This window comes from Plodia interpunctella, chromosome 16, assembly GCF_027563975.2.
Source record: "Plodia interpunctella isolate USDA-ARS_2022_Savannah chromosome 16, ilPloInte3.2, whole genome shotgun sequence".
Lineage (NCBI taxonomy): Eukaryota > Metazoa > Arthropoda > Insecta > Lepidoptera > Pyralidae > Plodia > Plodia interpunctella.
In genome coordinates, this window is record NC_071309.1 from 8,405,600 (window position 1) to 8,421,578 (window position 15,979).

Below are 15,979 nucleotides of genomic sequence, written 5' to 3' on the forward strand. Positions count from 1 at the left end.
ATCATGATCTACTAAGGCTGTTTCAATTAACACTGATGCCACAGAGCATGAGCGGAGCGATTAGCGTTTTATTGATTTTTATTTACCGCCGACTTTACACTAATAAGTTGCTTCCTCAGTGAGCATCGTATGCATATGTAAGCGCTCTTTGTAATTAACTTAGCAAAATTATTTATATTTACAAAATTTGACAACGCGTGAGTTTTACAAAATACTCAAGTAACAATCAAAAGTGTAAAGACGGCCTTACAAGTTCACAAGTAGTTACACTCGAGAGCACATCAAATCTATTTAAATTTGTTGCGATTCGCCACTATTGTCGCACCATAGAAGGGCAGGGCAACTTGACGTGCACTTGACGTTACTCCATATAAATATAAATATATATTTATATTTGATTTATTTATAAAGTAGATATATATCTACTTTATAAATAAATCAAAGAGAAAACATATGAAAAAAAATATTTAATTTTGACAGACAATAAACGAGATACTAAAGAAATTGATTTTTATCACGTTTAATTATAGTCGAAGTCCACTAGACGTGATAAAAATCAATAGACTATACATACAATTTAATATATGTGTGTTTATAAAATAAATCCCCAACTAATATAACAAATGAGAAAGTAAGTTGGTGTATTTGTTTTTAAATGTGACTAACAATATTAAATAATTAATAGGACGCCCGAGAATGCTGAAGAAAAGACCTTTTGGAAAACATACCGCGAGAAACTTTATTAACTTCCTTGAAACGCTTAGTTGAAATAAATGTCCGAAATGATTTCCGCTCCGCTTATGCACTGAAAACTCATTACGAATGCGATGAAAGGGGTAGTTAGGTTTTAAATTATACGTTGGAGAGATGACTTGTCTCAATGTATGATTGTTTATTCTTTAGTGCTTCCTCCAAGTTATTATTGTTGTGTAATTATGGAGCTGTCGAGATTAGAGATGGGTTACCGCTTCGCTTGTGACGTCACTGGAAAGTTCTATGATTTTCTACATGTTTACTTAATTATCCTTATATATATATGGATGTTTATACATTTGCGTTGCTTAAGATACTAAACAAACAAAAAATAAGTAAGTAAACACTTTTGCACCAAAAACCAGTTACAAGATACAATTTTGAACAAGAGAGCAAGATAACGAACGATATATGTTAACTAACATCATGAATATTAAAGTCCTGTTTTTAATTAATTACAATCCTTTTCTTCGCGTCAATTTCAAATATATTCTTTGAAGGAAAAAAAAGGATTGTAATTAATTAAAACAGGACTTTTTAACGTTAGTTAACATATTTCGCTCTCTTGTTCAAAATTGTATCTTGTAACTGGTTTTTGGTGCAAAAGTGTTTACTTACTTAATTTGGATTAGACAGTTGAAACTTTGTGGTTTCAACTGACTAATCCAAATTGTTTTGAAACTGTGTAATAAATAGGCAGCAGGGGTGGTTCGCAAAGCGTTTCGACCGCAGCGGTCGCGCTGTCATTACAATGTTTCAAATTTTAACAAAGACAAGAATGAGTTTTACTATATGACTGTACATTAATTGCTGGGTACTGTGGTAATGTCAATTTTATGAGTGATTGATTTTGGAAATGTTTTCCTTCCTCAAGAGAATTGACGGATTGTAATGACCGCGCAGCCGCAGCGGTCGAACGCTCTGCGAACCACCCCAGTGGCAAATGACGAAAGACACAATAAAGATTTCCTTTTTGCTTACAGAACAATAACAATTAGAAAATATACCTTTAATTTACCTACATAAAGACGTAAACGAACAACTTGAAGTAATGAAGGCATAATGTGGGCGACACCGCAGGCCGCAACTAGTAGATCCGCATATAACTGGTATCATTTAAAACATCGATTGAGGCTAATGTCATAATCAGAGGGATATGTAATCATGACGATGGTTTTTGATCGTGAATATGTGCAAATTAGATTGCTTTCGAAACGAGTACTATGAAGTTAGATTGAGAGGAAATGACGCTAAAGACATCCTGATGTAGAATGATATGCGTGACAATTGTCTGACAGGAATGCTGACGAGCGAGCGAAGCGGAGACGAAAATACTTTTTCGTCTCCGCTTCGACTCACTGGCTGAGTGAGCAACGGAGAAAACACTCAAATAATAGTACGAATGACATCAAAATACATGTAAGTGTAATTTTAAAAGACTCTCGTGAAAACCAGAAAAAAATTAATGGGCAGAAGAAATAAATAAGATACTTTGGGCGCGGTTTTTTCATGTCCATGAAATAGATAACAGGTAAACTACAGGAGAGACATCTCCTATGGTACTGTTATACGGCGTTGAGGAAATAGGTTTTTAAAAAAAAGAATTAATTGATTTGAGGCAACCGTCTAGCATGGAAAGGAGCTCGATTTCGACTGTCCGAAAGGAATGGACTAGCGACTAACGTCGCAACCGAATCTGCTGATGCAGCAGTCTGTGAGTGATGTAAGCACTAAAGGGTGCATATGTATAGTATAACACCTCCTTGGGGTAGACTAAACATAGGGTTGAAACTATGTTTAGGAAGAATTGTAAAGAGGAAAACCACTTAGGGTTAAACATTATTTCTTATACTGGGAGATGGTATATTTTCCTTAACGGAACAAGGTTTACTGAATTTAGCGGGAGTAATATTCTCTGCAATTGGAATCTGATCAGTTGGAGAAACTGCAGGGATTGGAGGAATAGTATCGGGAAGGCGACGGGATAGACAGTTGCGCGATTTAATATACATAATAAGTTTGGTTATACAAAAGATTAAGATTACACAAATTATAACTATAGTAATAATTGAGTAATGAGTCTCGTATTTAATAATTTGATGTTCATTTAGAATTTTATCTGTTTCTTTAGCAATGGAATTTAGTTTAGATTTTGTTTCTAATGTGAATGAATCTAGATTTATATTATGCAACTTAAGGGGAGGCTCATTACTTATTATTTTATTAAACTTATCTAAAGTGCAACAAGAATCATTAATTAAGTTGAAGTTAGAGTGAACAATATTAACATTTATTTTTACATTATCAAATTTAGGTATCAATTTTGTACTTTTACAGTGGGCCATACAGTTATTAGGAATAGTTAAAATTCCTGTTCCGATAATGTTAATATCAACAAGTTTTTCTTTAGGACATTCAATGTAAAGTTTACTGCTTTTAGATTGTACATATAGCCAATTATTATTATCGAGTGGTTGCCATAAATCTACGTATCCATAAAAGAAGTCTGTTTTACACTGCACGGGGAGAACACTTATTGTATTGGACAATAACTCACTTTCACAACAGGGGTTAACACTGGACGGGAACACTGTCATAACGTCACAGATGTACTCGCGCGGGCTTATCGTTATGCATTCCTTTAACGAATCAAGGTTACAATATTCGGATTTGTCTATGGTCATTGCTATATATTTACTACTAGGTCTTATGAAACTAAAAGTATTAGGTTTATCTTTAATATGAGGAGTTGGCAATGCTATGTTATGATACAAACTATAATCTTTAGGGGACACTAGAGGTATTTTCAGAACAAAAATAATCTTGTTGCCTATACTATAACACACTACACTGGATACATTTGTAATACGAACTAATGTTAAGCTTACAGGTAACTTAAGGTCTACAGGTAAGTATCTGTAATTATTGACAATTTCTTGGTATAAGTGCGTGGGCGGTAATACGGCCGGGTGCAGGATGTTTTGACTACTAAAAATAATAGCGTTTGTTATGTCTTCGAGGTGGAATGATAAGGTGAGTATAGATGCTTCTAAACTATTGAGTATAAAATCTATATTCGTCTTTACAACTAATTCGTTTGAAATTAAAGTAATATTTTTTAATGTTGAAGAGAAATTCTCGATAACTAGATTAAGGCTGACCTCATTAAGTTGTATACTTTGTAATGTTTTATTAAAATTTGTCAAAACTTCAGATGTTATTAGGATATTATCTTTTATTAATGAGCTCAGTCTTTTTTCGTTATCTTGAACATTTCGAATGGCATTGTCATATTTTATGGCGTCATTTTCATCAAGGGTCCCAAACACGATTTTGGAGAGAGAACTAACGGCACCTATCCAGGCTCCTCTTCTAGATCTTCTATTTACTAAGTGCGAAATAGTGGAATATTCAGAGACAATGTCATGATATCTTATTGTTAAGGGTTCTAACAGGTTATTACATTGTAAATTATATGATTTTTCTAATCTAATTTGGTTACATATGTAGCGTGTTGTACCTAATACTGAGTTTATATTTTGCAAGTGGGGTTCAATGTGCGAGATATCGAGTGGGGTGACCACGTCTAAATGACTCATACGGATTTTAAGTTCACCGATAGGGTCAAAGTAAATTCCGGAGCTCACGTTGATTTGATGAATAAATTCCGGATGACCTTGGGCCAGTATGCTGTAAGGAAAGAGACTTTACTTAGTTTTACCTGTATGACCTAGTACCTATCTATATTAGTAACTAAAATATAAACTTATACCTAAACCTAATTTAAACTTCGTGAGTTTCCACAGGTTTCACCTCATCAAAGTGATGTTTTACATGCCTTTTATTTATTAACAATGATAAAGTGTGGTTACCATGGACTTTGACGATTTTATATGGGCCTTTCCAGAGAGGTGATAAGGCTTTACGTAATCTAAGATGATTTTTAAGTAATACATAGTCGCCAACCTTGTATTCTATTGGGCGAGTACGATTGTCATAATAAGTCTTAGAACTAATTTTAGATTTTTGTATGAGCGCTAAGGCTTTATTTCGAGAATGCCTTAGGCGATGTTGCAACATTTTTACGTATTCGGGGTAAGTAACACTAGAGGCGTCACCATAAACGGAGTCTGGAATGCGAGGTTTGTGCCCGAATAATAGTTCGTAAGGTGAATAGTGTGTGGTAGAGTGTACGGCAGTATTATATGCTAACATGGCTGTGTAGACATAACGGGGCCAGTTGTCTTGATTTTCATTGGCATATGACTTTAAATACTCTTTGAGAGTAGAATGTGACCTTTCCAAGGCGCCTTGTGTTTGGGGATGATAAGGGCTGGACCACAACTGTTTTATTTTTAGAAATTCGCAGGTTTTCTTGAATAAGTCTGCGGTGAAGTTGGTGCCTTGGTCAGTGAGTATATGTTTAGGAATTCCGAATAATGAAATAAAATGGAGCAGGCATTCGCAGGATTCTTCTGCAGTAGTACTACGAAGAGGATATGCTAGCGAGAATTTCGTAAGATCGTCTTGCATAGTTAGAATGAATTTAAGTTTGGCTGTTCCGGATTCAGGTAAAGGACCTACAATATCAATGGACAATCTTTCGAATGGTGACGTAGAAGTGGAAGTTATTATCATGGGAGCTCTGTTTGTTTTGCGTAAGGCTTTGTTTATTTGACAGGATGTACAGTTTTTTACGTAGTTTTCTATGTCACTTCGCATGTTTTTCCAATAATATTTATCATTTATACGGTTTAGCATTCTAGAAGATCCTAAGTGTCCGGCGATAGGGATGTCATGGTTCTCTTTTAAAATTTTAGGAATTTCATTTAAAGAAGGATATATGATATCATTATGATATATATGGATTTTAATATTGGTTCCGTCAAAAAGATAGCTGAGAATATTATAGATTTTTACGAAGGAGTGTCTATCGAAGGGATTCCTAAAATCTGCTATGCTAACTTCGTTTATAGTAGGGTATGTCATTATAATCTCGTCCCGCACATATTTTATGGATTTAAATATATCCGGGTAGGACAAGTCGTCAAAATGGTGAACTTTTGTGAATGAGAAAAGGTAAGTCTTATTTCTAATAGTGAGAGGTAGAGAGGTAAATAATGACCTTTCATGTTTTAAGAAATTACTCCGATCGGGTTCTGAACAACTATTAATGATTTCCTGAATGTAAGGCATAGACTCATCCAAGTCTATGGAGGTAGGTATAATAATAAGGTTTTGTGTGGTTTTAAGTAGATTTTCATTATGTTCTATAATAAGAGTGTCGTGTACATTTTTGGATGCTTTTAGGAAAGTATTATAGGTTTCATCTGATCCGAACTGTATAGATGAAGTTTCAGGTGTAGTCTGGTTAGAAGAAGGTGAATCTTCGGGTATTAAAGGTGGAGTTTCAGGTGCAGTTCGATCAGAAAGTAAGTTTTCAGGTACTAGAGGAGGACTTTCAGGTGCAGACTGGACAGAAGAAGGTAAGATTTCGGGGTTTTCTTGATTTGATGAAAGTTGTGGTTCTGGTTGTTTTCCAGGAGATTCATTGTCTAATATATCATTCAAATAATCTAGTAATTCGTTATTTATTTCAGGATCAGCTAGATCGGCTTCTAGGCTGGAAGGAGATATTAGAAGGTTTTGTAGGTCATCGTCAGGAATTTCATCATTATTAGGGTTCAGGTTGGTATGATTTTTTGGATAGATAGGATTGACAGGATATCGAGAGAGGGCATCAGCAGCTGAATTTAGTTTACCTTTGCGATATATTATGTCGTAGTCATATTCCTCTAATTTTAATCTCCATCTTTGGAGTTTACTACTTGGATCTTTATGATTAAATAGCCATTTCAAGGGTCTGTGGTCTGTGACGATGATAAATTTATACCCATATATATAAGGGCGGAATGTCTTACATCCATATATTATGGCTAACAGCTCTTTTTCGGTTGTGCTGTAGTTGGATTCACTCTTATTGAGTGTGCGTGAGGCAAAAGCTATAGGTTGGTCCTTTCCCACAGGTCCTTGAGAGAGTACAGCGCCGACGGCATGATTGGATGCGTCACAGGTAAGAATAAAAGGTTTGGTAAAATCTGGGTATATCAGGAGAGGTGCAGAGGTAAGTTCTTCCTTGAGTGTGTCAAAAGCAAGTTGTTGCTGATTTTCCCACTTAAAGGGTACATCCTTCTTTAAAAGATTAGTAAGAGCTTTTGCCTTTTTAGAGAAATCGGGGATGAAACGGCGATAGTAGGAAACTAGGCCAAGAAACGATTTCACGTCCTTGGGATTATTTGGAATTGGAAAAGAAGTTACGGCTTTGACCTTTTCAGGGTTAGGTTTTACACCTTGCTCTGTGATTACGTGTCCTAAATAACAAACTTCTCGTCTGAGGAATTCGCACTTGTCCGGCTGAAGTTTGAGGTTAAAGTTACGGATTCTTTGGAAGATTTCTGTCAGATTTTGGATGCTGGATTTAAGGTCATACCCATAGCAGACTATATCATCAAGGTAAACAAAACAGCGGGTACCTTGGAGGCCCGACAGTACAGAATTCATGAGTCTTTGGAATGTTGAAGGGGCATTTTTGAGCCCAAATGGCATTCTTGTGAATTGGAAGTGTCCTTCAGGAATTGTGAAGGCAGTTTTCGATTTATCTGCTTCATTTAATTGGATTTGGTGAAAACCGGATGACAGATCTAAAGTAGAGAAGTATTTACTATTGCCAAGTTGATCTAAAATTTCAGTGATTTGAGGTATAGGGTAAGTATCACCTATAGTGATATCATTAAGTTTACGGTAGTCGATTACAACTCTCCATTTTTGTACATTAGAGGCATCTAGTTTCTTTGGAACAACCCATATGGGTGATGACCAGGGGGAATCAGAGGGTTCTATGATATTTTGCTCTAACATTTTATTTATCTGATTGTGGACTTCGGCTTTATGGACTTCGGGGAATCTGTAGGATTTTGTGTGTATGGGATTGTCGGTAGTTGTTTTGATTTCATGCTTGAGAGCGTTGGTATGAGTTAGGATCTCTCCTGGGAGATGAAATATATCAGAAAAGTCGGAACATAATTGTAGAAGATTGTCTTTTTCTTCTTTATTAAGATGAAAAGTGCGGACTTGTTTTAACACTTCTTGTGTTCTTTTGAAACTATTAGTAGTAAGATTTATATGATTTATGCATTCATTTGAATGTTCTGACAGGACTTTGGGATTAAAGGGATCGAGTTTTAAGTTTAGGTTGGATTTGACAGTTACGGGTTCTTCGGATGTATTAGCAATGGATATATTTATTCTATTATTTTCTTTTACATGGACTATACAATTAGCTACTAGTAAAGTTTCAGAAAGTTTCTGATCGAGGACTAATCCTTCTTTTACCTCAGGATTTGATACAGAGCATTCGATAATAGTTTCCGTTCTAGGAGGTATTATATAGGCAGGCTCATGAAAGTGTAGTCTAATGGATGTGTTTCTAATGTAAAGGATATTGTTATTATAATTTATGTTACAATTGTGTGCATTAAGGAAATCTGAGCCCATTATTCCATCGTAGGGTAAGTCAGGTATATCAGTTACATGGAATTTATGGGATATGTCGAATTTAGGAAGTTGCAGTTTTAGCAAAAAGTGACCTTGAGTGCAGACAGGGTTATCAGTTGGGTCTATACCCTTTAACTGAATTATGTCTTTTGTGAGTTTGGGATGTTTCATAATGCAAGAATGTTTCAATAGACTTACAGATGATCCTGAGTCTACTAGCAGAGATAATGGGATATCAGAGACAGAGGACTTTATTAGAACATGAGGTAATAAGGTTTTAGATGGAATATTTGAAATATTATAAACTTTGGGTTTTGAAGGATCTAGAGAACTAGTAGTTTTAAGTTGTACGGATGCAGCGGATTCAGAGGATTTAGTAGATTTGGATAAGTCAACTTTGGATTGTTGCATGGATGCGGTGGATACAGAGGATCTAGTAGGCTTGGGTAAATTAACCTTGGGTTGTTGCATGGATACAGTGGATACAGAGGATCTAGTAGATTTAGGCAGATCAACCTTGGGTTGTTGCATGGATACAGTGGATACAGAGGATCTAGTAGGCTTGGGCAAATCAACCTTGAGTTGTTGCATGGATACAGTGGATACAGAGGATCTAGTAGATTTAGGCAGATCAACCTTGGGTTGTTGCATGGATACAGTGGATACAGAGGATCTAGTAGGCTTGGTCAAATCAACCTTGAGTTGTTGCATGAATACAGTGGATACAGAGGATTTAGTAGATTTAAGCAGATCAACCTTGGGTTGCTGCATAGATACAGTGGATACAGAGGATTTAGTAGATTTGGGCAGATCAACCTTGGGCTGCTGCATAGATACAGTGGATACAGACGATTTAGTAGATTTGGGCAGATCAACCTTGGGTTGCTGCATAGATACAGTGGATACAGAGGATTTAGTAGATGAATTATAATTGATAGTGCCGGTTTTAAAATTATATAATCCCGCACGACACTGGGACGAGATGTTTACTCGTTTTTTTGATTAGAGTCTACGGTGTCATAACCGCCCTCAGGATTGGTAAGAAAATCATCGTTAGTTTCCGAAGTTTCATCGGAGATGAAATGAACACGGGGTTGCCTTGTATAGTTTTGATCAGGATTTTTGAAGCGATTATTATTAAATTCCCTTTTTCGGCATTGTTCTATAGTATGACCTGGATTTTTGCAATATCGGCAGACAAGGATGGAATTATTATTATTAGGACGAGGAGTAATAGGATTGTTTTTGAATGAAGATGGATTTTGGTTACGACGTATAAACTGACGAGATTGTTGATTGCTAGACGGGGCTGAATGTTTAGATAAAGATTGTTGGATTCTTTCTTCAGAAATTGCGATATTAATTGCTTCGTTTAAAGTTTTAACGGATTTACTCCTAACAAAATTAGATATTCGAGGCGTTAGCCCCATTTGGAAATGATGGAGGGCTAATTCCTCCATCGCGGCACTACGTCCAATCATTTCTCTACTTTTATGGCCGTGTGAGATGGAAATTTCGGTAAGTAAATGAGATAAGCAAGTCTCTATTCTTAAAGCATACTGACTGACAGTTTCAGTGACTTGTTGTTTGCATTCCTGTAATTCGGTGAGGAGATGAGCGTAATGTTTCCTCTCGCTGAACTGCGTTTTGAGGAACTCTTTAAGCTGATGCCAATTAGTAAATTCTTTAATGGAACAGGCGGTCTCTGCTTTGCCTTGTAACTGACAGAGTATGTATTTAAAGAGAATATCTTTTTGTGTGTCCGAGGCTATTTCATAAGCATTATTACAATTTACTAAAAATGAATTTAACTTTTCTCTACAACCATCAAATGGCTTTATAAATTTAAGCAAAGTGGATAATTCAATTTCGGATTTGGGAATGACAGCCGCTTTCTTTTTACTAGATCTAGTGGAGGGGCCTGGATGTAATTGGCCCTGGGTATCTTCCTCTGTGTCTGTGACAGAGATTTCGGGTTTCGGGCTGGTTGAACGACCTTCGGCCATTTTAAATGAGTAACAAAATGTGAATATAAAAGAAAAATAATAATAATAAAATTATACAATTATGACAAGAATTCGTTTGTTAAAAAAAACACGAGTACAGAGTAGCAATGACCAATAGAATAAGTATGAATAAAAAGTCACTCACAGGAATGCAGGAAACGTGATAAGGGCGAGCATGTCGCTGGTCGCGTAGACACAACAAAATACAGGCACGGCGTGACGTCGTCGATACGGTGAAATCTCGATGTCGATAGGAGGTGCGCTTAGATCTGGATACAGTGATGAGGATACCGTGTATGTGATAATGAATCACTAGTTGTCGCTTCAATGGTATACCGGTCACAGCGTCAATATCGCGTGACAGTGGGTAACCTGGCAGGTGGTTTGAGGCCGGTTGGAGCACGTTGAATATCGGCGATGCCCAACAATGGGCCCCGGGTGGACTGCTTTCTTGAAGACGACGACTATGAGGGCCGGAGCAGAACTCGAAGTTGAACACAAACACACACACGCGTGAATTTATATACTTGAATTTTACGTGAAAGAGGCGAACCGGGGATTTTATTTTTCTAAATCCCTTTACCGTTGCCACCAAATGTTATACGGCGTTGAGGAAATAGGTTTTTAAAAAAAAGAATTAATTGATTTGAGGCAACCGTCTAGCATGGAAAGGAGCTCGATTTCGACTGTCCGAAAGGAATGGACTAGCGACTAACGTCGCAACCGAATCTGCTGATGCAGCAGTCTGTGAGTGATGTAAGCACTAAAGGGTGCATATGTATAGTATAACAGTACGTTCACGTCAATTACGTAATGGAATAAGCATCGGACGCAGTGCGACTTTGCTATTTACATCTCACCATCGAGTCGATTCGCAGCCAACCAATCACAGGACGCCATTGTGACGCAATGACAACCACACCGCCATGTGATTGGTTCGCTGCGTCTCACTTCGAATCGACTCGATAGTGAAATGTAATCCCGCACTTCGCCCTCTGATCAAATCAAATAATTTACTCAGAATTCATAGGCACTTTTACGCGTAATTTTCTAAAAATGTAATACCAAAGCTACAAACTATTAGCACTTCCAATATGGTGCAAACCCAAAAAGTTAGAGGCTGTATCAGTTTGTTTTTTGTATTTGATTGGTATAGGTAATATAGTCACATAGTCATATTCTGATAATTTCATCAATTTATAACTTTAATTATTGTACGTCTATATATCTATATAGACAAGTCACAGTGATACACTACACGTTCAATATACCTTGTGTACAATAAATATAATTGATTGATTGTACTATTTAATCCTTGGTTAAATAAAAAACTCATTCTTGTGACACGAGGCCGAGAGAGGGAGTCAGTAACAGTAATAACTCCTTGTGTAGATAAAAAATATCTCAAATTAAGCGACATAAACGGTAATATTTTCGCGTTAACGTATAAGATTGATTTTTTCCCACCAGAAAGAGACCGTATACCGTTTTTGGTATAAATTTCAATTTGATACGCGTTCCTGAGAAAAAGGATCTTGACATACGTACAGACAGAAAGGCAACGAAGTGATCCTATAAGGATTCCGTTTTTACCTTTTGAGGTACGGAATCCTAAAAACACATTAATAATTAATAAAGATTAAACCGGGCGTCCGCTAATCAATTTGTATCCTGTAAAAAGCTGCGGTTTAATTGTATATTGATATATTTGGCTTAAAATTACGTAATAGCATAGAACCTGGACGATGCCAGTCGGGTGCCAGTTAGAGGCATTTGTATAGCTTGATATATAATAATAGATGGTTAGATAAGACTTTCAATTTGTAATGTTGGTGTCGGTAGTAGTACAACATATTTAGAGTACAGAGATAAACCCTCGAGACGTAGCATAAGCTGAACATGCTTTAACTTTTACTTTAAGAATTAACGCTAAAGTGTTTTTTTATGCGCTATTTTCATTGTACATCGGTTGCGGTTCAGCAAGGCGATTACAATTTTTAATACTATCAGTGGTGAAAATTAAACAAGCTGTTGTGAACAACATTTTTATTAAGTAAATTTTGTCATTGGCGAATAATCTTTAAATACAAAGCGAAATATTTGGCAGCACAAATAAAACAATCCTTTTGAACAAGCGTACATATTAGCGTACGCGTATTAATATATGCGCCTAATGAGACGACTACGTTTACGAGTTTCGAGCAATGACACAGGACTTGTTCTGTGATTTGTCCTGTGTCATTGCTCGAAACTCGTATAGTATCGTTGAGTTAGTATCCCATAACACATATGTGTACGATACTATATTTTATAACAAATACATATATAGATAAACATCCAAGACCCGGGCCAATCAGAAAAAGACCATTTTCCATAATGATCCGACCGGGGATCGAACCCGGGACCTCCCGGTTCAGTGGCAAGAACCTTACCACTGCGCCACCGAGGTCATCACGAATTGATAAAATATTACGAATGAAACATATTTTTAATACTTTCGTTGTTTTGTGACAGGACAGAGTAAAATTGCAGTTTCATGGCGGTTGATACATCGCCCTGCTGTAGGTGGGGTCCATGTGCTAGTTTTTCAACTAACTGCACAAAAATACAACTATATTAAATTACGTAAACATACGTTCAAATCAGTTTTGTTGTTTATAATTTATTTAAATATTAGCTTTTGCCCATCAGAAGTTTCCCACAGGAAAAGTTATTTTTCCGGGATGAAAGGTATATATACTTCAAACTACATGTATACAAAAAAAAATTTCAAGAAGATTGGTTGAGTAGAAAGATCGTGAAGAGGTAACAAACAAACTTACGTTCGCATTTATAATACTAGTTAGAATGTGATGGGGTAGACCTGGAACAAGATGGCGGGACGAAAGACGAAATACAAAAGTTTATATAAGCGTTGTTGACCAAACGGCCCAAGACAGAAACTTATGGAAGACAACAGGGGAGGCCTTTGCCCAGCAGTGAGACACGTGAACAGGCTATTAAAAATCCTGATCAGAGGTAAAAAATACCTTTAAAGCTGTGAGGCAACAGCATTCCCAAAGAAGGTTCAGATCAGATCAGATAGTCGGCCAGTCGTAGCTGAATCCTTGCTTTGAGATTTAATTATACGCAGACCTCTGTCTTCATAGCCGATAGTTAAGCCGGAAAAATGTAGACATGAGAGGAACAGAAATTATAGTCCAGGCCGACTCCACAATCAAACTAACTGAATGAAGCACAAACATACAATTTTATGTACAATCATCATCGTCACCGCTTATTTTTAATTAAATTTATGGGATAGGTAACACGGTAAAAAAATTGTCTTAAAACTAATTAATTTTATGGGATATAAATACAGGTAACTAATTAATTTTATGGGATATAAATACAGGTGACTTGGTTAGGAAATTGTCTGAAAAATACGTTGTAATTAACGTTACAATAATTAAAAATATTAAAACTAGTGTTGACTTGTGGACAAGCGGTTCTCAAACTGCGATAAAATCAACATACGTTAATTTATTCATTATTTTAATTGTTGAACTCGAGATAATTGTATAATCACGACTATTCGCGAGCATTGTGATGTTTTCTCATACTATTTTTGTCTTGGCACAGAACGTGACTTTCGCAAAATGTCATCTTGAAAAATTTGTTGACATTCAGTTTCGCAGATTGATATTAAAATTATCAATACTAAATAATTTTACTCAAGAAAAAATATATTATATAAATTAGTAGTAACTACTAACTTAAATCACTAGTAACTTTAACCGGCGCGGTGGCGAGCTACTTAAAGTTAACGTCAAAGTTTAGTGGTGAAACCCACTCTAAGGGTTAGTTGCACTAGTTAACTTTGACAATTAACTTTGATTTGTTTGATTTTACTGACGTTGAAACAAAATTGCGTAATTTGCATTTTTCTGCGCAGGTTAAAGTCAAAGTTTACGCCACCCACTGTAAGTAAGTGGATGTAACAAAGCAGTTAATTCTAAATAAATAAATCTATGAGACAAATCAATAATATATTGCATCCTTAACCTAACCGAAGTGTTCGAAATTTAAAGACCGCCGAAACGATCCACATTTTGACGATTAAGTAATTATGTTGGCGGCATCACGTCCTGGCTTACAGTCATTTGGCCCGCCGCCATTTTTTGTCTGTACCCCGTGCAGTCTACCGTAATTATTAATTAAATTTTAGCGCTTTATTATGAAAACTATGCTCGTGTTATGTGGTATTCATACAGATTTTAATTATAGCTATAAAAATTATGTTGAACTAACTAACTTTAACAAGGTAACAAGAGATCTCTTTTTCATTTAAAAATGTAACAAACAAGGAAATTGTCTTGATCTTTGCAATCTGCGTTAAAGCTTTGGCAGTAAAATGTATGTACTAAGTAAATTTAACTTATAGGCACTTCATGAGTGCACATAATTTTTGAAACAAATATGGTCCGAAGACGTCAATAAACGTTGAGAGTGCAAAACAAAAATAAAGTGAAGAAACTCATACTAAGAGGTTACGACGTTCATTGTTTAAAATTTTAATTTTCAATGATTTGATTGATGAACGTGGCACAAGAAGATAACGCAACACGGCCAGACCGACACCATTTTTTTTTTCTTTTTATTTTTAATCTGTTTACTCAGCGATGTCACCGCCCCACGCGGCCTTTATCAAGATTTTCGTATTTCGAATTCTTTTTCCTTTCATATTTGGAACGTCCGTTCCGTTGTGAATCCAAGTTGGACGTTTATTCCAGTAATTATGAAGCGAAGAATTTTAAATGGATGGATTTTATTATCTTTTGTGTGACCTTTATGGCAAATTAAGATTTAAATTTTATTTAAGTCTCTATAAGTCTACACACGGTTACAGGCGTATATAGTATGAATATATGCGCCATACTTCAAATGCTTTTGAATTGTATACAACCCCGGGCTTCAGGGTGTCACAGCTCCGAATATAAACGGGAAACGCGAAGGTAAGAGAGAATAGCTTTATGGGATGTTCACAACACAACTAGTTGTTTCATATCCTTGTATCTATACAGTTTATTGAGCCTACAATAAGACCTAATTCTGAAGGTACAATCTTTAAAGTTGGACCGGCATGTCGTACCGTCAGCAAATAAAGCCTTGTTTAGTCAGATTGAGCAATTATTTGTATAGAAATTAGAGAGAGACCTTTTGGCTGTATGCAATGTGGTAGTGATTTAGTAAAAAGTAACAGAAGTGCGTGCACGATTTGAAAAAATGAGCACGTGCGGTGACGTCTCTACATATAAAACAAAGACCTCTGCCGCGTCTGTCTGTCTGTTTCTATGATAAACTCAAAAACTAGTGCATGGATTTTCACCAATAGATAGTGTGATTCCTGAGGAAGGTTTAGGTGTAGGTATAATTTATTTTTTAACCGAGCGAAGCCGGTGTGGGCCACTAGTATTAGATAAACTAATTACGCCCTCACGCTTAGATCCCGTAGAAAATTTTGAAAATTTTAGTACCATACAATTCCAGATTATATTCTACACGTATAGCAAATTTTATACCAAACAACCTGACAATCACAGACACATATATTAATTAACACTTATGGTATGTACCTAGTAGAAAAGAATTGTAGTATTACCAAAATTTGATTTTTTGTTCATCAA

General features: G+C 36.1%; 3 protein-coding genes and 1 long non-coding RNA gene across 6 annotated transcripts in view; all 4 read right to left on the minus strand.

The window, feature by feature from the left end:
• ds (dachsous) overlaps positions 1-15,979 on the minus strand; it is a 301,443-nt gene that overhangs the window by 60,112 nt on the left and 225,352 nt on the right. The window lies entirely within an intron of this gene.
• The window catches only part of LOC128676708 (uncharacterized), a 200,049-nt gene that overhangs the window by 856 nt on the left and 183,214 nt on the right, over positions 1-15,979 (minus strand). The window lies entirely within an intron of this gene.
• LOC128676704 (uncharacterized) lies at positions 2,402-4,354 on the minus strand. Its single transcript, XM_053756982.2, has one exon. The coding sequence runs from the start codon at positions 4,350-4,352 to the stop codon at positions 2,586-2,588; it is 1,767 nt and encodes a 588-aa protein (XP_053612957.1). The 5' UTR covers positions 4,353-4,354; the 3' UTR covers positions 2,402-2,585.
• Positions 9,294-11,094, minus strand: LOC128676706 (uncharacterized). Its single transcript, XM_053756987.2, has one exon. The coding sequence runs from the start codon at positions 10,311-10,313 to the stop codon at positions 9,294-9,296; it is 1,020 nt and encodes a 339-aa protein (XP_053612962.1). The 5' UTR covers positions 10,314-11,094.

Excerpts from the sequence above, each read along its gene's own strand:
- LOC128676704 (XM_053756982.2), bottom strand. The coding sequence starts at position 4,352 with ATGAGTCATTTAGACGTGGTCACCCCACTCGATATCTCGCACATTGAA.
- LOC128676706 (XM_053756987.2), bottom strand. The coding sequence starts at position 10,313 with ATGGCCGAAGGTCGTTCAACCAGCCCGAAACCCGAAATCTCTGTCACA.